General features: G+C 49.3%; 2 protein-coding genes across 2 annotated transcripts in view; both read right to left on the bottom strand.

Moving 5' to 3' along the window:
• NAP1L4 (nucleosome assembly protein 1 like 4) overlaps nucleotides 1–25,470 on the bottom strand; it is a 215,953-nt gene that overhangs the window by 95,356 nt on the left and 95,127 nt on the right. The gene's annotated exons all lie outside the window — the stretch shown is intronic.
• Nucleotides 20,477–21,761, bottom strand: CDKN1C (cyclin dependent kinase inhibitor 1C). Its single transcript, XM_048948669.1, has 3 exons — nucleotides 21,126–21,761; nucleotides 20,897–21,023; nucleotides 20,477–20,790 (listed from the first exon to the last, which is right to left on the bottom strand). Exons 1-2 carry the CDS (start codon nucleotides 21,593–21,595, stop codon nucleotides 20,930–20,932), a joined length of 564 nt encoding a protein of 187 aa, XP_048804626.1. The 5' UTR covers nucleotides 21,596–21,761; the 3' UTR covers nucleotides 20,477–20,790; nucleotides 20,897–20,929.

Below are 25,470 nucleotides of genomic sequence, written 5' to 3'. Positions count from 1 at the left end.
CCAACTCAAAGGATTCCATGATCCAAGTATTTCTACAAATAGTGGGTTTTTCATGACTTGTGTGAGGGATGACTTTGATGTCTAAGTGCAAATTCCAGCTGAAACTTCCTTCTGTGCTGCAGTGTTTTGCAGGTTCTTTTCCTGCATCCCCCACCTGGTGTCTGATGAGATGTAAATTCATGTCTTTCCATGGTAGGAACATTCAGACTGCATGGTGGTAGAGCCTCTCTCTCTACTACCTCAATGCAAATTTTCACTAAACAAGATCTAGAATCGTTTGAGTTGGAAAGGACCTTTAAAGGCCATATGGTCCAACTCCCCTGCAATGAACAGGGACACCTACACTAGATCAACTGCTCAGAACCCTATCTAGCCTGACCTTGAGTGTCTCCATGGACAGGGCTTCCGGCCATCTCTCTGAGCAAGCTGTTCTGGTGCCCTCTACCCTTTCTTCAAGTTCAGTTGAACTAGGCTGATGTGTTCAAAAGCCATACAGGGAAGCCAAAACAAATACTGACTGCATTCACGTTGTTTACACAAGAACCAGACTGAAAAATCCCCCCAGCCCTAAGCCAGAGATTTTGACCAGATAGTAGCCATAGTAGCCTCAGCTTCAGGGCACAAGGGCAACTGTAGTTCCTGAGGCTGAAAAAGGACTTGCAGAAGACTTTTTCTCAGGAGCCACCAGCTGCTGCAGAGCTTCGTGCACCTTGCCTATGGAGCAGCAACAGAAAGATGCTGGAAAACCAAGGAATGCTTTCCCAGGGCAGCACAAGAATCCTCACATCGCTCCTAATGACAGAGACCCAAAAGCCAATATGACAAAATGGTTGGCGCCACAACAAAGAAAATGCAGGTGCCGAATGGAAGCATTGTTCAACGTGTCCATGCACATTATTGTAATGCAGCATGTTGTCCAATGAAAAGATGCCTACACGGCTGGCGAGGGAGCACTGCCAGGGAAGGGCTGGCCCCAGAGAAGCTGCATTGTCCGAGCCAGGCAGAAAGTTCACATAACTCCCACATTGGCTGGCAACTGCTGCCTACGGGGAACAGCTTACTAGCCTGACGTGAAGCATTATGCTCCCTGCCCATGGATTTGCACCTAAGAAGAACCGATGCATAAAGCCAGTCTCAAAATCATCTCGGAGCTCCGTTTTCTTCAGAGCTAGCATTGCTCTGGCGAACTGCCCAGGGATTTAGACTCAGCTAATCCAGACTTGGCTCTCCATGGCAGACACCCGTGGAACAAAGGAAAGAAAGCTTCCACGACCCTGTCAAGTTTCTGGTAAATCACTCAGCCAGGTGCAGAAAGTGGGATAGGCGGTCGCCAGCGAGCTTTCTTGGATCAGAGAGAGGCAAATCCCTGGAGAGGGGAACAGAAGAAGCTTTACAGATTTTCTTGCCATAATTTACCAAGTCTGTGTGCAGTGCTCCGAGCATGCAGTGCCTGTGTGTTTCACACAATCCTTCCAGAGAGCTGTGCTGAAGCACATTGCCCTGCCAGCCTGTGCTCTAATGGCTGCTGGTGCGCATTGGTTGCTTGGTTTGTCCTCAAAGAGGGCAAAGCTGGGCCCCGGACTGTCTCACAGATGAGCACAGGCACTGGACAGATTTTGATCATTTTTCTAAATTGCAATGAAGGAAATATTATTATTGATGTTATTCTTTTGATAACTAACTAAGTATTTTAATAACTAACTATTTTTATTTCAACTCATTTAGGTAGGGGATTGCTCGGGGAGACATCATCTCCTTCCTGTGAATTTTTATTTATGAAGAGAGATACACTGTCAATCTTGTAGAAAAAAAAAAAAAAAGAATAAGAAAGCAAAGGGAAAAAGAATAAGAAAGAAAAGAAAGGAATAAGAAAAAAAAAAAAAGGAGAAGAAAAAGAGTAAAGAAAGTCAAAGAGTAAGTTCTCTTTTAGTCCTGCTGTGTGTTATGTCCTTATATTGAGCATTAATACATAAAGATTAATACATTAGATATAGATGTTACAAGAACTACCAGTGCTGCAAGCACCAGAAGCATGTAGGAAACAGTACGATTACATGCAGCTTGTGAGATGCTATCGTCTACAACTGCTGTTTCACCACTGCCTAATAATTTGTTAGACCTGATGATTGCCCAATCAGGCTATTAACTGAGCTGCCTATACGGAGGAGCCTAAATATAAAACGTGGTTCAGATTTCACTCCTTACGTGATGAGGCACTGGCACAGGCTGTACAGAGAAGCTGTGGATGCACCATTCCTGGAAGTGTTCAAGGCTAGGCTGGATGGGGCCCTGGGCAGCCTGATCTGGTCTTGCAGTTGGCAACCCAGCCCATGGCAGGCATTAGAACTAGACAATCTTTGAGGTCCCTTCCAACCCAATCCACTCTATGATCTTTGGCTCTTATTCTGCATGCAAATTTTTGCTTCGAGTCCATGCTTTTTACTTGATTTCCCTAGAGATTTCCCTCTCAATTAATCCAAACATTTCCTCTCCTTCAGTTCCATCTGGATACGGGTTTGCCGGGCAGAAGGAGGTGCTCTTGTAGGAATCATCAGGCAAAAGCTGATGCAAGTGCATGCAAGGCCTGATCCCACGCAACCGGAGGCACCAAGCCTTTCTGCTGACTCTGGTGACATTGGCAGCACGCTCACGTGCTGTTTTGTCATGCCCACACCTCTGCCTCACCTCGCAGACGCCTGAGTCACCGCTCCTTGGTGCTGTGTGGGCCGTGATTAATATTTCCTTCCTGCACCCGTCATGCAGACTGCGATTTTCACTCTGGCTTTTTGTTTTCCTCCTTCCCCCCTTCCCTCTCCGTGCTGAGATGGAGAACAATTCCTGGAAAGGACGGCTTCTTTCCCCCACACTGCACAAACACCGCTCGCGCCGTCAGGGAGGAGAGAGGGGACGTTCGGCAACATATGGTCGGGAGGGTTTGGGGGTTTTCAGATGGTGAATGACCAATGAGGTTTCAAAGGGGTTTTATTTATAAATGATAGACTCCTGAGAGAGAAATAATGGCTGCTCTCCCAAGCATAAAAGAAGCAATTCACCTGACATAAAACCCGGGGACAAAATTAGCTAAATTAAAGCGAGAGATGGCAACTGTAGTAAGTTTTTTGTTGTTTTTTTTTTTTTTCTTTTCCTTCTGAATGGTGAATCATTTTAATTTTGTTTTCCCCTCCTTCCTTGGAAGGAAGAAAAAAAAAAAAAAGCAAAAGCAAAGTGGCTTGGATCTGAAAGAACAGATGGTGCCCTGCTCGGCCCTGCAACGAGCTCTGCAGCGCGCATTCCTTTACTCTGTCCTCTCAGATAACTGAGTTATACAGCACACGACCATCTGGTGTATGACACATCTTGTGTCCCCCAAACAATGCCCCGGCAAACCTCTTCAGGGGAGAGGTTAGTTTCTAGGGTAACAGCAGCATGTGCAGCTCCGCGCCTTATTGAGATTCAGGCCTCCTCACTTGTCCCCATTCTTCTCCTTCCTATTGTTGTCACTTGAGCTTTTGCTGCTTGGTTACTCAGAGACTGACAATATCCATGAGTATTTTGTCCCCAGCCCCAAAACCATTGTCTCCAAATTTTGTTTCATTATTTATGTTTTCAATATCCAATGGTTGGCTGAAGCATCTGCTGTAGAGTGATAAGGCAAGTGCCTATTTAGGAGGGCTGTGCTGCTGCCTGACAACAATGCTTTGAATTATTCAGGTTGTGGTTGGACAAGTCTTTGCAAAAGCCAGGATATCCATGAAGCACTGAGGTGACTTTATTTATTTGCCTGCTTCTTTTTTTTTTTTTAGGTGCTTGCATCCTTTAAGCTGGACAAAAAAAGACAGGCAATTTCTGAAGGAAGTAGGTCTGCTTGTTACAAGTCTCCCGATTTTTCCTTGCTAGAAACAATTTGAAAAGAAAACATTGGCTTTGCTTTCCTATTGGTTTTCTATGGGGTGGGTTCTTCCGAAGTGATGTTTTTTGAGCACTGATACTCTCGTATCAAAGTATAGCCAAAGTCTGGGCTATAACCCAAGCACAGGGACTGTGCATCATACTCTGAAATTCAGTTGTAGAACCATAACTCGGATGGTTTCCTCAGCAAGCAGAAGTAGTAGATGGATGTCTTCACCACCAACGCTACGCATATGCCCACAGAATCCTTTACCCCGACACAGAACAATCCTACCAGTGGTGTTAGTGTCTTCAAATAGTTGTAATTGACATAGATTGCCACAACATTCATTCTGTAACACAACATAGACCCACAACATTCATTCTATATCTGCATGCCATAGAACCTTCATTCAGAGGAGTTGAAAATATGTTTAGAAACCTACCACATCAAGCATGAAGTTTTACGAAGCATTAAAACATAAAATTAAGAAAATACTGGTGACCTTTAAGCACAAATGTGCTGAACTTCGAGCTGAACTGCTTCCATAAGTCAAGGTATAGATAACTTTTATAAAATACTGCATCCTGTCTCTCAGGTGAAAGTCAGGTATTATAAAACTACCAATAACAGTTACGAGAGATTCTGTATTCATGCATTAAATAACAGCAGCATACATACATTCAAGAAATGTGTAGCTTTGGCACTGAGGAACTTGGTTTAGTGGGCATGGTGGGGATGGTTGGACTTGATGATCTTGGAGGTCTTTTCCAACCTTAATGATCCCATGATTCTATGACATCTATCTGAATATTGTGATACATTTGTTGTAGTGTCAAATCTGATTTATTATTTTTGCTCATTTATAACATTCTATGGATGATATTTCTGAACACTTACACTATTTATGTATATATATATACGTACATATATATATATGTATATATTTGACCAAGAGGCAATTTTAAAAAAGATTTGCCTAAAATATTTCAGATCCACTATTAGGATAAGAAGAAATGAGGTGTATGGTTCTCTCAAATCAAAACCACTCTCAACACCTTGCTTGGTAGACCTTAGAGCTGGTGGCAGAAGATCACTGTGAGCAGTAATGCTGAGCCAGAAGACTCGTTTAAAAATATTCTGTTTTTAAGAATGTTTTAAAATATGCTAATTAAGCTAAGGTTTGATTGGCAGCACGTTTTGCCCTCACTCTGCTTGCTAAGTGTTCCCTTACAGGAGTGGTATATTCTTCCATATCAGGGGTTTCTCTGTCCAATGTAGCAAAGCAAAAGATTAAGATTGCTCTCCATGAGTATATATGGGAATAAGTGCTGTTTCACCCAAAGAACAATGCTACCACAGGACAGGTACATACATCATCCGTGAGTACATTTGTGAAGGTTTCTAAACATCAGAGAAGAGGAATTCTGCAGTATCACCCTGGTGTGAATGTCACGTTGTCACCTGGTTCATTTGTGATTGCTTGCAAAGGCAGGGAACTGGTCTGCTTGACTCAAGACTTTCTGCTGCTCCTGCATTTCATGGGCTTTAAGAGCAGAAGAGCTCATCAGACATCTGGCTGGAGCTCTGCTCAGGCCACAGACCTCACCCAGTTCCTTTCTCCTGAGGTAAGCAACTTTATTTAAGCATTATCTTGAACATTGTTCAGTCTTGGTGTAGTAACACAACAATCCATTCCTTGCCCTGAGGTTGTTACAGCCTTAATTCCTCCACTATTAAAATGGACAACTATTCTTTCAGGGCATGAACTTGTTCACCAGTATCTTTGATTCTTATTTGGTTTTTCATCAGCAAATTGTAAATCCTTCTGGTGTAGGAAATGATCTTGCTATAACCTAGACTGCAATAAGCCTGGTCTGTGAGAGAAATACATGAACTAATCAAGAGAAGTTTTAGCTTTCAGTCATTCCTTCTATTCTGTACCTCCTTCTGATTCTTTACCTCAATATCTTCAAAGCTTGTTCGAAAACAATTGATGTGCCTCCATGCCACACTGAAACAGAATCATACATTGTACTGCAAGGAAGGCCCTGCTTTCTTCTTCATTTTAATGAGCACTGGCCAGGCTGGCATGATCCTTACCACTTCCAGCCAAGTGGGAGCAAGTAGGAGAGGAGTTATAAGGCTAAGTGTGAGGGGTCTCAACAAAGCACAGTATTCTCCTATTTATAGGAAATATCTCAGTGGCGTGGACCAATCAGCCAGCCCTGTGGAGTGCTGAGAAGTGCATGAGTTTGAGAGGGTTATGGAGCAAATCCTCTTCAATAAGTAGACAACTCCTTTGGCCATGAGGTTACAGAAACTGAAGATCTCTGATGGAAGAAGTAACATGTACCCTGGATAGCTTCTTCCCCATTTTATGGAGAGGAAGGTTACAGCACAGAGGACGAAGCTTAGCTCACTGACATGAAGAAGCAATGACTTTGCTAGATTTGTACCAAGATCTCCCTGCATGGCACAAGGTCCATGCTGGATTGCAGCACTATGCCTTTGTCCAGACCTCCAAGAGCCAAATTAAGCCAACCAGTCATTCACAGCATCTGTTCCTGCTGAAAGCACAGCAAATAGCTTCTCAGCAGAGATTTCTCTTTGGGAAGGATCACTGAGCAGTCAGAAAGACAAATTAAATTAGGAAGCACAAAGCAGAAGGCCATGAGTAGAAGGGAAAAGGATATACTGACATTCACGTGTGAATCAGATCACGCGCAAAGAAGTCAAGTGTGCTTGTTTTTTTCAGGAATGTCTGAATATTTTTATACTTTAAGAAGAAAACAACGATGGCACAGTCTGTTTAGAGGCAATGGGAAGGAAAAAGCAAAACAAAACAAGTGGGGCCATGAGACATGGTGCGATTTGCATCTAAATACGTTTTAGCTAGAAGAACATGTTCAGAGGAAAGCACAGCATTGCCAGTTCACGAGACTAACTTTCTGATATCTTTGTGGGAACCAAATGAATTGCAAAACATCTGCAAGGTCCAAAGTGTCAATTATGCCTTTATGTAGATGGAGGAAATGTCACATGATTGAGGCAGTCATTGGACATGGTCAATTGTATGTTTTTATCCTCTGCTTAGCCTTAAAGCCTCACTCAACAGTCCCCTCAGACAAAGGCACTGTCAGAGAGGGAGATGGATCAGTTGGCCACTCACAGGAGTCGCTTATCAGCACAGAAAGTGTCCCTGGCCTCGGACAACTCTGACATTCTCTTTGCATACCCTGCTTCAGTGGTGCAGCTACAAGTCCGCCTTGAGAGCCTGGCAGCGAAACGTAGCTAGGCAAACAACCCAACACAAAGCTCAGATTTGGAAAAGGAACCACGCAAACAAGCAGATTTCAGACACTTCTCTTAGACCATACCTGTGTTTCTCTGTCAGGTTTCTGCTCCAGCTCGCAAGTGACAAGTTTTTTTAAACATGCCAACTGCCCAGAAGCATCTCACAGGAACATATAAAATGAAGTCATGCATCATTCAGGGATCGCAGGAGCTGCCAAAGCAGAATGGTTTTGAAAGGCCCATATGCGTAGCAGCCAATGCCAAATGTCTTCATTTTAATGGCTCACGTGTTACAGTTTATATTGAGCACTTCAGCAAGTCCCAGCAATATTCTTTCTGGATTTGAAAACTTGCATTACTTCTCAAGGAAACTTTTAAACCCAGCAACATTTGTACTGAACAATTTGTGCGTGTTTTACTGCAGTCAACATTTGCAGCCAACAGCATCTCTACACTGTAAAACTGCACCGAAACACCACTGGCACTGCTTCCAGCTGGTGGGATGGTGCAGCTCCCTTCACATCAAGGGAGGCTTGGATGGGGCTTGTGGTCATTAACATAGTTAATTATCATGCTTTTCCATCACCATGGATGCTCATCTAAAATCTGACACCCACGTAGCCCTGGCTGAACGTATCTGGATCCATTGAGTGGGTGCCCACCAGATGAGATGCAACCTGGGTAAGGCAACGACCCACAAACAACAAAGCACACAAAAGAAAGTCCAGGAAGCCCTCTGCAGAGCTCACAACCAACTTGTCACAGTGTCAACAGGCCCTGAATGCAACATGCCCAAAAAAACCAGCAGCTGATGTGGATGCACAGCCAAGGTAGGGCACTCGCATCAACCAGGCCTCGTAGCAGTGGAGGGAGAAATGTGGGCTGCTGCCATAGGACTGAGCACTCCGAGCAGGAGGCAAGCGAGCAGAATGCACAATGTGTCTGCAATTGCTTTGGGAAGCATGCAGCCAAAACTGTAATCTGTGCTACACACAAGAGATAAAATCTGTTCCAAATCGTGGAAGCCCTCACGTTGTTTTAATGAGATTTCTGTGTATTTATATGTACACACAACCGCTGTCCTCCCCCTGCCCACTGCGTGCCTGCTCCCACTGCTGGCCTGCAAAGCATGTCCTGCCTTGGAAATAGAGTTTACACATGCACATGATTCCCAAAATTAACACGTTGCTCTGGTTGTGGCATCACAACAGAGTAACCTATCCACCTAAACACAACAACAGCACGAGGGATGGGATTGCTCTGTGTGAGCTGCCTGGCATCCAAAACGAAGGTATGTATTTAAAGGCATCGGATAAGCCTACCCATGCAGGTATTCCAGGAAAGGATGAAGTGTGTCTCACAATTCCAGGAACGGAAGGCAGTTTGTAAATCACGTGCACAGTGAGATAAACCCCAGACAGCCCTGCAGTGCAGCGTAGATTTGGATGGCTTACGTCAGGCGCGTTTTGTAGCGGAGCACGGGGCAGCCTCGTTCCAGCAGAACAGCACTTGAAGAGATGATTCCTGGAAAGTGCTTTCCATCTGAATTTTTGGGCAGTGGTTTCCTTGTGCCAGCAAAGCCTGTGTAAGTCAGGGCTCTGTGAAAGAGAACATTTAATACAGTGCAAAGCCCATCAGCCGAGGAGAGATCGGGAAATCAGCAGATCTGGTGAATGAATCAGGCTCAGCCCACAAAAATCTCACTGCAGGAAAGCAGCCATTGCCAGGAGGGGTCGGGCTGTTGTCCTCCCTCCACTGCCACTGAAGCAAACAGCAGCACATAGTTGAGTAGAAAAGAAACCCAACTGGAGCATAAGCCATCAGTTATAATGTCTCGATTCTGTGCTTGTTTTGCATGTTCGTAAGACCTGTCTGTATACAGAACTTAAAAGCATCCAGTCCTGTGGTCCACGAAAACATGAGCTGTCTGTAATGAGCTTGTCTAGAAGGCTGGGTCCCACTTATGAAATCTGTTACCTTTTACCAAGTATATGAGGGAACAGCAGACATTGGGACTATTCAGATGGCAGTTTCCTGATCCTCTGCACTTACTTCAAGGGTAATGGTGGCACTTCCATCTTTATCCCACCTGAAAGGTCAGGATGGAAAGCTGCTGAATGCATGGTTGTAAACAGCTGTTTTCTCTTCCATCTGCCTTGTGCATCCTCTGGAAGAGAACCACAGAATCATAGAATGGTTTGTGTTGGAAGGTTCCCTTAAAGGCCATCTGGTACAATTTCCTGCAGTGAACAGGGACATCTACACTACATCAGGTGCTCAGAACCCCATCCTGTCTGATCTTGAACATCTCCAGGGATGGGGCATCCACCACGTCTCTGGGCAGCCTGTTCCAAGGAAGCAGACATTTGCTGGTCACAGGTAAAATAAAAAGGTGTTTTCTGTTGCTGTCATCATGAATATTCACCAAGATTGAGTACATGCATGGTTCCCTACTCAACTGCTGCTAAAGTAATGAAAGTCTTGTACCTGAATTCGGGAGGAGTTCACAGAATCACAGAATTGTAGGGGTTGGAAGGGACCTCCTGAGATCATTGAGTCCAACCCCCCTGCCAAAGCAGGTTCCCTACAGCAGGTAGCACAGGTAGGCATCCAGGCAGGTCTTGAACGTCTCCAGAGAAGGAGACTCCACCACCTCCCTGGGCAGCCTGTTCCAGTGCTCCGTCACCTCACTGTAAAGAAGTTCTTGCGCATGTTTGTGCGGAACTTCCTATTCTCCAGTTTCTGGCCGTTTCCCCTTGTCCTGTCTCCACTCACCACTGAAAAGAGTCCGGCCTCGCCATTCTGCCCCCCACACCTTAGATATTTATAGACCTGGATCAGGTCCCCTCTCAGTCTCCTTTTCTCAAGGCTGAACAGACCCAGTTCACCCAGCCTTTCCTCATAGGGGAGATGCTCCAGGCCCTTCACCATCTTCGTGGCCCTCCGCTGGACTCTTTCCAAGAGATCCCTGTCTTTTTTGTACTGGGGAGCCCAGAACTGGACGCAGTACTCCAGATGAGGTCTTACCAGGGCAGAGTAGAGGGGGAGGATCACCTCCTTTGACCTGCTGGCCACGCTCTTTTTAATGCACCCCAGTAAGCCATTGGCCTTTTTGGCCACAAGGGCACACTGCTGGCTCATAGCCAACCTGTCATCCACCAGGACACCCAGGTCCCTTTCCGCAGAGCTCCCCTCCAGCAGCTCATCCCCCAACCTGTACTGGTGCATGCAATTATTCCTCCCCAGATGCAAGACTCTACACTTGCTTTTGTTAAACCTCATCCGGTTCAGTTCAGCCAGGCTTGGTGCTCTTCTGGTGGCAAATATTATAGGATTAATCATAGAATCACAGAATCATTAAGGTTGGAAAATACCACTAAGATCACCAACTCTAACCCCAGCCCACTCCCACCATGCCCACCAACCAAATCCCTCAGTGCTACATCTCCACAGTTCTTGAACATCTCCAAGTACAATGATTCCACCAGTTGCCTGGGCAGCCTGTGCCAGTGGATCACCACTCTTTCTGAGAAGAGATTTTTCTTAATAGCCAACATGAACCTTCCCTGGCATAGGCTAAAGCCATGTGATTGACTTCAGCTCGCAGCCTGTGCCCTTGGAAGATTCAGAACTCTCACTGATGTGTCATGGCAGCAATCAAAGCAGGGCAGCAGTGAATAATGGTCCCCAGCTGTACTCCCTGACCCCCACCCTCACCACAGTGGGGGTGGGGTGGTATTGTTTTAAACTTTCTCTATTTCCCTATATGGAATTTACAAACCAGCTCATTGGCTTTTCTCAGAATTTCAGCTCCTTCTCCTTAGTCTAAACATTCCTCCCGTCCCTTTCTTTTCCCCTCTTGCCAACTTGGTGTTCTGTATTTTTCATTATCTCCTTCTTTTACTAAATCCTTATCTTAAAAATAGTGCATTTGATTGTGTGCAATAGTAAATTTTGCTCCTGGAATAACTCTGCCACCTCACTTTGGCCAAATTACGTGTACATCAACTCCTACTAAACCCATCTAACACGACACTCGTGGTATTTAAAATCTGGCTAAAACCAAAATCTAAATGCTTTAATTTTACTACCACTTCCTGGCTTTTGTGGTGGGGAAAAAAAAAAAAAAGCATTATATTCATTTTAAAATCACTTCAGGTGTTTTCTTTGCTCATCAAAGAAAAACCATCAAGGTTTTTCATTGTGTTCTCTTTGTTATCACTGGAGGTTTAAACATGCCATGTAAGTAATCTGTGGCCAATTAAAACACTCATTTCTGTTATAATTGCAGCAGTCAGGTTTGGAGGCGTTTGGGATGGGTGGAACAGGTGGGACAATGGCACAGGGTGAGATTTGTTGCTTTATTCTTGTATGAAATGAATATGGATGTGGCTAATTCCAGTTCACGTTCTCCTTCTTTAGAGTCTGCCAGCAGCTGGGGCTCACTCAAGACACAAAATAGACAGTACTGACAGCAGGGACTGGTCGTGGCCAGGATGCAGGAGTGGCCATCAAGGAGAGCGTGCCCCTTCCCAGACAGTTCCTCCCATGTTACCTAACTCAGGTAAAGCTTTGAACTACACAAAGTCAGATATGGAAAGCACACTCACAAAGATATACATATAAACGTATAACATCTCTGCACCACCACAATCAGATGTGCTTGCATATGTTTGAGCACTTCTACACTGGGTATCATCCAACCAAACCTATTTGTTTGGATAGCTTCCCAGGCTTTGTTTCTCTTTACTGCAGAGGACACAGTGTAACCTCCACTCATGCTCCCAAACATCTGGATGGTTGGGGCCCTGAGCAATCTGGTCTAGTACCAGACCTGGAGGTTGGAGACCCTGCCTGTGGCAGGGGGCTGGAATTTGATGATCCTTGGGGTCCCTTCCAACCCAAGCCTATGACTCTATAATGATTCTGGTCAACCCCCTCCTAAAGACCCCACTAGACAACAAGATGCAGGAACTCATCTTTGCCTTGGGAATGCCTTCAGAACACACAGCACCCTACCTAAGGCACGGTCTGTTGCACCTGGGAGCTCTTTCTTCACTCTGCTACGTTGTTTTTAATCCTATTCACTCTTGACATGCCTTATGCCCACGGTTCCCAGATCCAGCTAACATAACAAGGTTTGAAGTTTTCTTGCTAAACATGTCAGACACAGAGCTTGGTGGCCCACTTGGCCAAGGGCCAAGTCCAATAACCACTGAAGTGCCTTTTCTGATGCTTTCCTCACTGCATAGTGCTTTCCACAAACCTAGGTTCTCCATTCTCAGGCATTCCTTTGCACTCCCTGGCCATGCCCTTCGCTCTTCTCTCCCTCAAGACTTGGCCTTCCATTGAAGGATCACAGCGAACCGCAGAACCTCAGCACAAGGCACAGTCTCAGCATCAGCTACAGGAGGAGCACGCACCCAACCCAAGGCACAGCCACAGCAAGGGCTGGGCACTGTGCTGCCCGTGGCGAAGAGTGCAGCATAGAAAGGACCCAGGAACGAGAGAGGCCAAAGTAGTACAGAGCCTTGCTTGGGTGTGTGGGGCCATCTGCCACCGCAGAAGTACAATGCCGGATTCTTGAAATGTAAAAATAGATCTCAAAAGCGACATGTTTTAATGAACTGAGCACAAAGGAACATGGGCGAAATAAACTGAAAACAGAAGCAAGGTTCAAGGAGCTGTTTGTTAAATGAGCACCCGGAGCCAGAATATGGTTTTGGTGCCGGAGAATGCAGGCGGGCTGCGTCCTGCGCGCGCCACGGCTCTTTGGGATGCGGGTGGGAGCGGGAGGGGTGAATGCAGCCCTTGTTTGTCCTCTCTTGAGGAATCTAATTATGTATCAATTGATTTCAAAGCCCGCAATAGCAACTCTCCGGCAAACACTCGCTCCCAGACATTGTCCCCGCTTTCGCCCGGTCGTAATTTATTCACCTCGGGTTTAAATGAGCACCTCGCACCGATTCTCCCCCCCTCTCCCTCCCCCCTCTCCTCGGGCGCTGAGCCTGGGGGAGGAGGGGCGGGGGCTCTGCCAAGTTTCAACCACCCCATACCCACGGGGGTTGCGGGCCGACCCTGGGGGGGCAGAGCCGTGCCCCCGCCCCTCGCGGCGGGCAGGGAGCCACGAGCCGGCTGTCACTCGGCCTTCTGCCCGGCTGCGCGCCGTCAAAGGGCCGCCCGCGGGCGGCAGAGCCTCGGAGCCGGCGGCGAACGCATTGGCGAGGCCGGGGGACTGCGCTGTGGTCGTGCCGCAACGGGGAGGGAGGCTGGCGGAACCAAACATACGCGTGTGTGCACTACATGCGCGCATAAAGTCGCGCAAACGCACGTTCAAATGGAAGCCCGGAGCTGCGCACACGCCCGCGGATGGGCGCTAATCAGCGCACGCATTTACGCCGTGCGCGCGTGCATGCACTTAAGCACGCACAAAGATGCGCGTACAGACGTGCACGGCCTGGAGGGTTCCCCTCGGGCTCATGCGGGGGGGTTCGATGGGGCTGCCCCCACACAGAACCACGTCTTACTGAGAAGCCTGTCCTCCAACCGCCCCCGGCTTCAGTGCTCGTTTGCTCCGCGGAGAGGTGATTGGGGCACGATGACACGCACCCTCGCCCTCCCCCCCCAACCCCCTTCCGTATCTGTTCCGTGGCCTTCACTCCGATTCGCCCCACCTTCCCCAGGGAAGAGTCATGGGGAAATTGAGGGGAGTCGCCAAGTTCTAAGGCTGAACGCTTTCCCTTTAGCTTTGAGCCGTAGCACCCATACCCAGAAGAGACGAGCGCTCAGTATCAGAGCGATACCTTCAAACGACCCTGTCCCCTCCGCAACTTAAATAAACAGCATCTGGAAACCAGGCCGGGGCCGCCCGCCCCCGCTACGGCCGCCCCCCCGCCGCTATTAAGGACCCATTACGGCGGTGGAGGCAAGGAAGGGGCAGGTTTAAACGCTCCCCCCCCTCCCCACCACCACCACCACCAAGCGTCAGACAATTTTGATGAGTGGGTTTTTGTCCGGATGGTTCGTAATGGTGCCTGTTTTGGGGTGTCCCGGGGGGTCCGGGAAGCTTTAATTCGCTCACAAAGGCTCATTTGCAGGTCAATGCCATGGCACACTCGCCTCTCCCCTTTGCCTAAATCTCCTTTTGTTCCCCCTCGCCTGCTCCTCATGCCAGATGGCCGCGGAAAATGCTAATTTTCTCTCTCTCTCTCTTCCCCCCCCCCCCCCCCCTTTTTTTTTTTTGCATTTAATTGCGGCCCTTTGCAGATGGGGGCCGCGGAGTGTGTGCTTCATTCAAATGAGGTTTGCTTTTTGGTTTCCAGGCACGTTTCGAAAAGTCCGATGTGAGTCGGGCAGGGATTAGGTTGACAGGGAAGTGATCAGATTAAACCCGGCCCGAGCGCGGCCACCTCCCTCCGGCCCTGCTCCTTCCCCGCCCTCCTCCCAGGAAAAAAAAAAAAGAAAAAAAAAGAAAAAAAAAAAAAAAAAAAAAAAAAAAAAGGAAAAGCCGCCTTCTCTCTGAGAGATTTGGGATGAAATTTGCTTGAATTCAGGCAGGAAAATCCATCTTCTTGGAACAAAGGGAAAATGACTGCTACCTAAAAGGTTGTAGTGAGGTGTGGGTCAGTCTTTTCTTCCAGGTAACCAATGATATGATGAAAGGTATCAGCCTCAAACTGTGCCAGGTTCACGTGGGATATTAGGGAAAATCTCTTCTCGGAAAGAGCGTGAGGCATTGGAACAGGCTGCCCAGGGAGGTGGTGGAGTCATCGTCCCTGCAGGTGCTCAGGAAGCCATGGAGATAGGATACCAAAGGATGTGGTTGGTGGGCACGGTTGGACTGGGTGTTCTTAGTGGTCTTTTCCAATCTGAATGATTCTACGATCTTTCTATCCCATTGGTTGGGATGGAAAAGACCCTCAGCCCATCACTGAACCATCCTCATGGTCCAATTTCTTAATCTCCAGCCTGCACACACGTGGCAAAGTCACTGCAAGCACTACCAACAGTTGGTTCTCAATCACAGAATCATTTAAGTTGGAAAAGAGCATCCAGATCATCTAGTCCAACCATCAACCCCATGCCCACCAAGCTGTGTTCAATCACTAACCATATTTCATTTTTTTTTTCCTATGGCTTCTTTCCATAAAGCAGGCTGCTTTAGTTGCTGGCTTTGGAGCAAGTTAGCCAGCAGCTGGGCCTAAATTACCTCTGGTTATCTGTAACCAGGTGTGGTGTGTGCTGAGAGTTGTGGGGCTGCTTAGGATAAGGAGTAGCTGCTAGATTGGTTGTCTGCATGCATTCTGCGCTTCTGAGTTTTGAATGATGTCCATTGTGACTTTTTTCCTAGTGCTTAAAGAAATGCCTAATATATATATCACCGTATATATATAGAGAGAGAGATTTCTTGACCTTTAAGAGAGGAACTTCAGGCTTGGAACATCAGCTTTGGGACCTTGGGGTGAGAAGCTCAGCACTGCCTTTGCCTACCAGGTAGGAGCTGAAATTGTATGTATGTGTTTATTTTCTTGTTTCTGTGCCTGCAAGGGACCAAACTGATCTTTGGAAGTGAACAATTGCACTATGCTGGATTTTAGCATGTGACAACTCGTGAATGTGTGAAAAAAATAAAAGCAAATCAGGGTAGATGAAGGCTTAATCCTGGTATCTCTTAGAGCTTCAGTAATTTTTCTCTCCTTATTATTTTATTTTCTAGTTTTACAGTTGAGGTTGGGGAGGGGCAGGCCCCATCTTTCTGCCTTTCTGCTCAAGTTAGATTTGTTTCTCTAAGAATTCAAGAACATTTATTTGCTTAAAGGCTTGCCAGTGAAAAGGCCCCAGGTCTAATCCCCTTTCTGCTACACACCAGTGCAACTTAGGGAACCCTTTGCCTATTGACTTCTTCATGTGGAAACCGATCCACTGAAAGCAAAAAGGAACCGTTTCTTGTAGGGGGGGGAGAAAACCTCTAAAATTCCATTCTGAAGAAGTCCTCATCCTTGGCCCGTGCAGCAGCAATAGAAGCAAAGGCTTTTTGATCCTCACATTTGTAAACTTGTAGACATAATAATGCCATTTCTCCAGTGTTAGCAGGTGTCCTGTCTGGAAGCTGCTGCCTCAGCCTCCAGCAGAGCTGGGAATTAGAAAATTGTCTGTCTTTCCTGAACCGTGAAGCGCTGCTCTTAAATAAAGGCCAGGGTCAGATGTTAAAGGGACATTCTTGTCTTCTGAAGCCGAAATAATCTACAGTCGCATCGAGAAATGAAGGCATCCTCCTCCAAAAATGGTCAACCTCTTTCTCTCCCTTTATATTCCATAGGGTCACGGCAAGCTCCGTGCGTGCAGATGGATTGTGTGTCTCCCCAGCCCATAGCAAAGCAAGTGTATGGCTGTGCTTTGGGGCAATACAGTGACTGGGGCAGGCTGTGCTCTTCTTTGTGCCCTCTGCTGTCCTTCCTCTGTCTCTGATAGAACAATGAATACAGATCACACTCCAAATATACATTTTCTGTTTTCCCTGTGCTCATTAATAGATCTTAGACAATATGCTCTCTGTGTTCTGTTAAGCAAACTGAATGTGTTTTAAGATGGCCAGACTGTGGACACAGCTGAGGTTTTACAACAGGTGTGGAATGCCAGGCAGAGAAGCCTGGTTGCAAACATTCAGTCTTTGCACCAAACATAGATGTGCTCCCAGAAGAAGGAACATGTGATGCTGAGTGTGCAGGACAGAGAGATGGGCTCGGCCTAAAGATGGGCATTAAGAATGGAGAACCATTGTGTTTCCTCAAACCAAGCAAATCCTCTAGGGGAGAGCTGAACCTCAGAGCTGTCACCTGGAACTTTGGGATCCGGTGGTGGGGGCCAGAATCTGGCATTTTAGTACAGTACGTGCAGGATGGGGGGAGACTGTCCCAGTCCCTTACCTGGATGGAAGTGGGGGAAAAATGATGGGGCAAGGTGAGAAACCTCATCAGAGCTCCCTTTGTGATTTCCTAGCCTGCGAAACCATTGTTGGGTTTCTTTTCTAGGTGACACCAAGAATTGCTCCAACATGGTGGAGCATGGCTGGTCTCTGGCTGTGGTGTTTGGTGCTGCAGGAGGATGGGGTGGGACAGCAAGGCCGCAGCCAGGAAGGGAAGTAGGGATGGTGAGGGTGAGGGAAACTCTTGGCTCTGCCCCCTTGTGTCTGCGCATGATGATAAAATCTTTTAATTAAATGACTGCACTGAGTGCACAGGGTGAACGGCACTTGCCTAATGAGCAGTTGCTCAGTTTTGCTTTTTCTCTCTGTTCAATGGACGGTGCTGGGTCCTATTAACCATGCACTGTTCAAACCCTGCCCAACAGCGTCGTGGGTTTCCCCGTGGGGTTGGTGTGGTGCAGCTCCTGGTGGTGTCGTGGTGCCTTCCAAGCATGAATGGATTGATACATAAATGCTGACTGCTATTATTTCTGTTTGAAGATGGGGGGGGGGGGGGGGGGGGGGGGGGCAGCAAGGGAGGGTATTTATGGGGGGGATTATTACATAATCTGTAATTCCTCCCCATTGCACTCCCTTTGCCAGGATCTACCCAGCAAGTCCAGTTTTCTGTGAGTGAACTGGGTGTTCAATTTTATTTTCATACCAAAACATAGGAAACCTCTCTTAACATCAGACTGCTATCCTCATCCTGTTACCTACACCTCCCGCTCATTAGGGACAAATATTTGCTCAAGAAGTGGCAAGCTGCTTTTTTGTTTCTTCCAAGTGAATAGAACAAGTTTTGGCCAAAAAGAAAAGTTGTGGCCAGGCTGGAGAATGATTCCTAGCGCCAACCATATGCTGCATTCATCATGCTGAAGTGCCTTAATTACTGGTGGATGTCGCCGTGCTTGTAAAGATAGCGCAAAGCTTTTGGCCAAAGTTGTTCGCTGATAATTGCATTTCCTGGGGGGGGAAAAAAATCCTGAAAACCTTTCTGCTGCTGAGTTTTCCTTTGGGCATCCCACACGGGTGTGCATCAAGAGATGCTTGTGGGATGTGAGTGCCCAGAATCTTGCAGAGTTAGAGCTCTGTCTTGGGGAAACTCCATTGCAACGCTGGCCTCAGCCTGGGGTTGGTGTCCTGCTTTCAGCTGGGACAGAGCTGACTTTCACCGTAGTGTCTGCCATAATGCAGCTGTAAGGAGTGAGGAGCGAGCTCCTATAGATGCCAAGTACTGTGCATCGTTTCCAAAAGCCATTCCTATCCTGAAATCCAAAATGGGATTTGGGATTCCTGCTACGGGGTGAGCGGGGCAGCAGTAACAAGCAGCAGTCTCCCTCCCCTCCTTTATCATTCTGATGATAAAGGACACTTTAAAGGCTCTCTGACAATGAATGAGTCCCGGTTAAATATTTCGGGAACTTCTTTACATGGTTTCCTCTGATGCGTGCACTGCTGAGACATCTGTCTTCGGTACTAATAAAGTAGTCTAGATTTAAAATGAACTTCATTGGATCGCTTTGAAACTATAGGCACATATGGTTCATAATTAGCTGGATATCTCTTATAGTTAAATGATTTTTTCCCTTCTCTTTCTCTCTCTCTCTGTCGCCCATTCGCATCAATAATAGAAGCAAACAAAGTTCCAATTGTTCCCTGTTGCGGGACATTATGTGCCTGAATAAATGGATGTTGGCTGTGTCTACATGGATTTGCCATATGGCTACAAAGGCTCGAAGAATAGGGGCAGTGTGCTTTGTGCCGAAGGCGGGCTGGGTGGAGCGGGCTGCAGGGCGGCCGCACACCTTCCCCGTGCCCGGCAGCTGGAGCTCCCGCCATGCTCCGAGCCCACCTCCACAGCCCAGGGATTTGGGAGCCGGGCACGGGGATTTCTTGGTGCGGAAAGTCCTATTATGAGCGGGGGGCTGGGACAATGGACGTCCCAAAGGCACCTGCTTGCATGAAAGCCAGAGAAAAGCCCATAAATCCTGGAGGATCCAGCTGCCTCACTCCGGGCATTGTTGGCTTTCAGAAGGAAAGGGAAAAAGCTATTTTTCTTTTTCAAAGGGGGGGAGGGGGGGGGAAATCGTGTTTAGGCGACGGCCGCTGACGCGGGCGCGTAAAATAATCCCGTTCTGATTAAGCGATCAAGGAGCTGGAGGTAATCAATGTTACTTTTACAGCCGGGAGCGTTCCGCGGCCGTGACGTGGGGGGGCAGCGGCGAGCGCTGCGGGGACAGCCGGGGCGGGGACAACCCGGCTTCGGCCCCCCGGCTCCGCCCGCGGCATCGGTGCGTCGCGGCCCGGAGCCGACTCAGCTGCGACCGGGTCTGCCCCAGCCCGGGTGCGTGCCCCCACCCCATTCATGTTGGCTGGGGGCTGCTTTTTTCTTGCCTATTCTGGCTCGGAGTGGTTGGGGGAGGGGGGAAATCGGTGCTGGACTCTGATAGGAGAGATGGGGAAGGGCTTTTGCCCGAAGTGATGGGGGAAGAGGCGTGCACGCCGAAGGGTCCCCCGAGAGCACAGCCTGCCCTCGCTCCCTCGTTAATGTGGGGCTGCCCCAAGGCCCAGCCTGGGCCACGGCTCTGCGGGAAGAGGGAATCGAGGTGCAGAAAGGCAAAACTCAGTGTTTTCAGACAAGTGTGTTCCCCGCCTCGTTTCGTCATGGCCAGCAGCACTCTCACTTGCTTGTGAGGGAAAAAGTCCTTTTCCCCTTCCAACTAACAGCCTCTACACCCCCACCCCACTTTACAGCCACACTGTTCTCCCAGCAGCTTGGTCACAGTGCATGAGGCACTAGAAGATGCAACCACCTCCTCCCCCCCAATCCCACAGCTATCAGCACAGCACACAGCATTGCAGGGGGTCCTGGGACGTTTTTATTATTGGAGGTTGTGGCATTACTGGCACTGGCAGCGGAACAGACAGGCTCAGGAACTATAGGAACTTGTCTTCATGTAAAGGGTATAGACTGCTGGGTTCATTACTACATCATGTGAAGGCCAAAACAAAAAAAAAAAAAAACCACAAACGAAATTCGACTATAAAAATAAATTTACATTTTGTAAATAACAAAAGCAAATATAGTGCCTTTTGGCTTAACGAAACCAAACAAAAAAAAAAAAACAAAAAAACAAAAAAAAACGACTATTGGATGTCAACCAGTTATCCACATTTCTGACATAAATAGAAAATATAAGTTAGTATAACTCTTAAAAAAAAAAACGTTTTGTACAAATATACACTTGCTTCTTTCTTCTTTCTCCTTTTTTCTTAGGCTTTTTTTTTTTTTTTTTTTTTTTTCACTGAGAGATCAGCAGAGATTAAACATTTCCATATAAATGACTTTTTTTTTTTCTCCCCTCCTTTAAAGCTTTACACTTCTGGCCAGTGTACTCACATTAGGCATAATACATTTCTGTACACAACGTCACACATTGCACACTCGTACGTTAACACTGCTCCGTGCGCAGCCGCTCCCGGCGGGCGGGCGCTGCGGCTGCGGCTCCGTCCCCGCTCCGGCGGCGCTGCGGGTCCCGGGCCGGGCGCGGTGCGGGGGGGTCCCGGCTGCCCGCAACTCCGGGGCACGGCGCCTGCGGGCTGCGCGCCTCTCCCGTGGGTGCCGTAGTGCAAAATGCTGAAGGGATAAAGAGGAGGAGGGGAGTTAGAAGCGAGGGAAGAGAGACGTGGTTAAGGCTGCGTCCGCTCCTCCCCCTCCCTTTGGCTTCCCCGGAGCTCCTCACCTGGCTCAGCGGAGCCGCTTGCGGGGGGTGTGCTCAGCCGGCACGGCGGCGGGGGGCTGCGGGCAGCCCGCGGGGCGCTCGGCCGCCGCTTTGGGCTCGGCCGGCCTTTTCCTCCTGGCGAAGAAATCTGGAGGAGAGGGAAGGGGGGAGGGGGCCGTCAGCAGCCGCAGAGAGAGCCCCGCGATGCCGCCACCCCTTCCCCCATCGCCCAGCCTCCCTACGCACGCACCTGTGATACGGGTCGTGGGGCCGCTCCGTCGGGGCCGTAGCGCACGTCGGCGGGGCGCGGCGCGGTTCTCCCGGCTCAGGCGCGCCCCCGCCCCCCCCCGGAGCTTTGGCGGCAGCGATATTGGCGATGGACGGCGGGGCCGGGGGTGCACGGCGTAGGGGAACGCGGTGCCGGCCCACCTGCAGCGTCTCCCGGTAGAATGCGGGCACGGTGCCGCCCTCCACCTCCTCCCAGCGCAGTCGGCCGGGCCCGGGCAGCGGCGTGTCGGTGTGGAAGTTGTAGTCCCAGCGGCGCTGGTCGTCCTCGCCCATCTCCCGCAGGCGGCTCCGCAGCTCCCGGCCCAGCTCCTCGTGGTCCACCGGCCCGAATAAGCTCCTGCAGACCGCGCTGCGGCCGGGCACGGGCAGCGCTCGCAGGGCCGCCAGGCGCTCCGGAGCCGCCGCCGCACCCGAAAGGTGCACGTCGGACATCGCCGCGGGGTGGGTGGGTGCGTGGCCGCCCGCCCCCGCCGCTCCCCTCGCCGCCCGTCCCGTCTCGTCCAGTCCTGTGCCAAGCGCGCTCCGGCCCTGCCTCCGCCTCTGAGCCCCTTCCCCCGGCTCCCGGCTTTTAAACCCCGCTCCCCGCGAGGGCGAGCAAAACAACCATTAGCATAATAGTATTTCCCCGCCGCCGGCCCGCCGCGATTGGCGGGTCCCCCCCCGCCGGCCCCCGGCCCCCAGCGGCAGCCCTCCTGCCCGCGCCCTCCATTGGCTGCGCCGGGCAGCGCCGCGCCGCCGCCGGCCGCATTGGCCCGGCTCGGCCCCGCCGCGGCCCGGGGGGGCGGCCCCGGCGCTGGCCCGGCCCCGGGGGGGCGGCACGGAGCTCCCCTCCCGCCGCGTCCCCGCGCCTTTGTCTGCCCGCGGCCGCTGCTCCCTCCCATCTCCTCCTTTCCTCTCCTCTCGGGGCTGCTCTGGGCCCCTCCCTCTCGCCTTCCCTCTAGAGGTGTGCGCGTTTGGGGCGTCCTCACAGTCAGTTTTTATCCTTTCTTTCTCTCTCTCTCTTTTTTCCTGTTCTTTTTTTCCCCTGAGGAGACGTTGCTCAGCATCCACAGGCGCGGGAGGAGGACTGGGGTCGGTTCTGGCTGCGTGGTTTGGTTTCCCTGCCGCAAAACAAAGCGGGATGCTCGCAGAGTTCAAAACAAGCTGAGGGCAGCCTTTAAAAATAGCACTTCTCGGCTGCATGGAATTAATAAGCTGCAGCCTCGCTGAGCAGAACTACATGGAAACCGCAGCATTTTCCTCTCCTAACTTTTAAGCCCGCATAAATGCTTCCCTGACAGAACTCAAGGCCAGGCTGGATGGGGCTTGGAGCAACCTGGTCTAGAGGGAGGTGTCCCTGCCTATAGCAGGGGGTTGGAACCAGATGGTCTTGAGGGTCCCTTCCAACCCAAACCACTTTATGATTCCATGATAAGACATGGTCAGCGGCACGTGAGCTCATCTCACCATTATGCTGCCCTCCTGTTTGAGCAGCCCTTGTCTTGGAGTGGGGTGGGGAGTGCCTTTTTAAGATACTCATCCGGATGGATGTGTGTCCATCAGCAGGGAGGTGTTCCAATGGAGATCTTTTGGAACCCCATGGTGGGAGGGGTGTTGGCAGCACCCAGATCAATGGCCCATGCAACCTTATCAAGAGCTGGTGCCACGAGAAGTCCTCGTGCAGCAAACCAAGTGAGAGAGCAAGTAGGACAAAGAGTTGCAAAGGTGTGCGTGATCACAGGCAGTTTGCAGCTTTGCATTTGTACCAGTGGCAGTTTTGCATGGTACTTTGGAGTTCTGAACTCCAAGCTGTACCACCAGCTCCGCGACCTTTCGAGTTATTGCAGCCTGGGTACATTCACAACTGTAATAAAAAAAAATGAAGGTGGATGCCAGCCACGCCTCGAGGATGCAAAATCTAGGTTTAAAAACACAACAATAACAAAACTCCTCTCTTGAAGATGCTCGCAACCCGTGCCCGGGGCCGGCCCCGATGTGCGGGGCGATGGTGCCCTCTAATGTCGGCCGGGCCGGGCGGTGCCGGGCTGCGGGACGTACCGCCTCGTACCCTGCTGTGATGCGCCGGGTGTCCTACTGCTGCAGGGGAAGGGGAAATGATTTCGAACTAGCAGAGGGGAAGTTTAGAGGAGATCTAAGTACGATGTTTTTTTACGATGAGGGCAGTGAGGCACTGGCAGCGGTTGCCCAGAGGGGTGGACGCTTTTTCCCTGGAGACATTCAGGGTCAGGCTGGATGGGGCTCTGAGCACCTGAGCTAGTGCAGGTGTCCCTGCTCACTGCTGGAGAGTTGGACCAGATGGCCTTTAAGGGCCCCTTCCAACACAAGCAGTTCTCTGATGATGATTCTTTAATTCTGTGAGAATAAGAGAGTGAGCTTTAGGTGAGCGGGGCCAGGAGGGCCGGGTGCAAGAGGATGCACTCATAATGGGCTCTCAGTGAAGCTTGATCTCCTGAATTAAAGACACTTTCATCCTGATGCTGGCAGATATCCTCCTGCTTTCCAGTGAGCAGCTTTACCAGCATGAGCAGTACAGTTCTCTCAGGCATGTCATGCAATAGCATGTTCTGCAGGGAGTCCCACAGTTTGTTTCAAACCAAAGAGAGGATTGTATCACAGAAGTAATGGCGTTTGTTCTGGAGAGAGCATAAACAAGTGCTGATTATTTATCAATAAGCACATGCCTCACACAGCAAAGTACACGCACATAGTTTCACATGATAGCATTTTGCACTGACACAGTGCAACTTCTGAAGAATGCTGTAAGCAATGGGTTTTGAAAGAGCGCTTTTGAAAGAGTGCTTTAAAGCCCCTGGAAATTAGGGCTCATTTCTTTTTGTCTGCAGCAAATTCATTCTGAGGGCAGGTGCAGAGGGAGCAGCAAAGGTTCTCCAAAGCCTTCCTGTGGTTTGAACCAAAAAGTAGCAGGGAAACCATCCCTCTTGTAAGTAAAACCAGGACTGTGAGCATGTAGAAGTGCTGATACAGTGATGTGCTGTTGTTGGGCCACCTCAGTCAATGTCACTGCCTCTGAGCTGCTGATAAATTCTTCCCCGCTTTGCTATGACTATCCCTCCTCCTCCATTCCACCTCATCCCCGTACGGGCAGTGACCACATGCCACATGAAGTCGTTCCAAAGCTGCACAGCATGTGGCACATGGGGCAGCCATCCCCTTCTCTTTACATCCCAAGGAGAAACCAACCTGGGAACGGGTCAGGGTATGCACATCTTCCCTGCCTGCATGCAGGTGGGGTTTGTCTGGGAGCATCACACAGACCTCTGTGTAGGGGACCAGGGTGGGATGGGTGAGGCCTTACTGACGTGTGCCTTGCAGCTCTCTGATTGCCCTACAAAGAAACCTACATTAGCAGGAACATTAAATACACATCCACGTTTTGTTTTGTGCCGAGTACAGCTTAGCTGGACAGCCAACCAGCAGAGGGACTGCAGTTACATTGTGTTACAGTGGTCTCTCAAACGTCTGAAAGTTATAAACCGGGCGATTGTCTGATTCTGACACAGGAAAATATTTTGGTAGATGCAGGAGGCTCGAGACCAGCTGAAAGCATCTCAGACGCCCATTGTTTGCAGAATGTAATGTTTGCAGAGGAAATCTGCAGCATTCCTGCAACAAACCACAACAAGAGGCTTCATACAGCCCAAATCATTTACAATTCTCATATAAATTATAACGGCTTAAATGTTATTTAGATGATAAACAGCTTCTGCATTCCAGACATCGCTGTGATTCCAGGAGGTGGCTGTATGATATGGGCTGAATGACACATTGCACATTGAAGGCTGACCGAGAGGCTTTCTTTGTCTGTATGTGCATCCATTTTTGTCACATCTTGCATATTCTTTGGATATAAACGTTTGGGCTTCCTATGTACTTTGCTCTCTACAGTGACCCAAAAGGAGGTTGTGGCAAGGATTGTCCTCTTCTCGTGGGTCACAACAATAGGATGAGAGGCGATGGCCTTAGGTTGAACCAGGGGAGGTTCAGGTTGGATATTAGGAAAAATTTGTTGCCAGAAAAAGTGGTGATGCATTAAGAACAGGCTGCCCTGGGAGGTGGTGGGGTCACCATCCCTAGATGTGTTCAAGAAAAGGGTGGATGTGGTAGTTGGGGGCACGCTCTGTAGCGGTCAAAGGCATGGGTTGATGGTTGGACTGGATGGACTTATTGATCTTTCCAACTGTCATGGTTTTGTGATGGTTCTGTGATATTTCTGAGACACACAGTATGTGCATCTTGGAAGCCAGAACTTCAGATGCTGTCCAGCAGCAAGTCTGGGGACAAGCATC

This window comes from Lagopus muta, chromosome 6 (assembly GCF_023343835.1).
Source record: "Lagopus muta isolate bLagMut1 chromosome 6, bLagMut1 primary, whole genome shotgun sequence".
Classification (NCBI taxonomy): domain Eukaryota; kingdom Metazoa; phylum Chordata; class Aves; order Galliformes; family Phasianidae; genus Lagopus; species Lagopus muta.
The sequence above is the reverse complement of the archived record's forward strand: the minus strand, read 5'-3'. Positions and strand labels throughout refer to the sequence as shown.

What these genes read in the sequence shown, in the direction of transcription:
- CDKN1C (XM_048948669.1), bottom strand. Translation starts at nt 21,595, where the DNA reads ATGTCCGACGTGCACCTTTCGGGTGCGGCGGCGGCTCCGGAGCGCCTG. An exon ending in CCCCACGACCCGTATCACAG is followed by an intron (nt 21,024 to 21,125) that starts GTGCGTGCGTAG and finishes CCTCTCCTCCAG; the next exon opens with ATTTCTTCGCCAGGAGGAAA.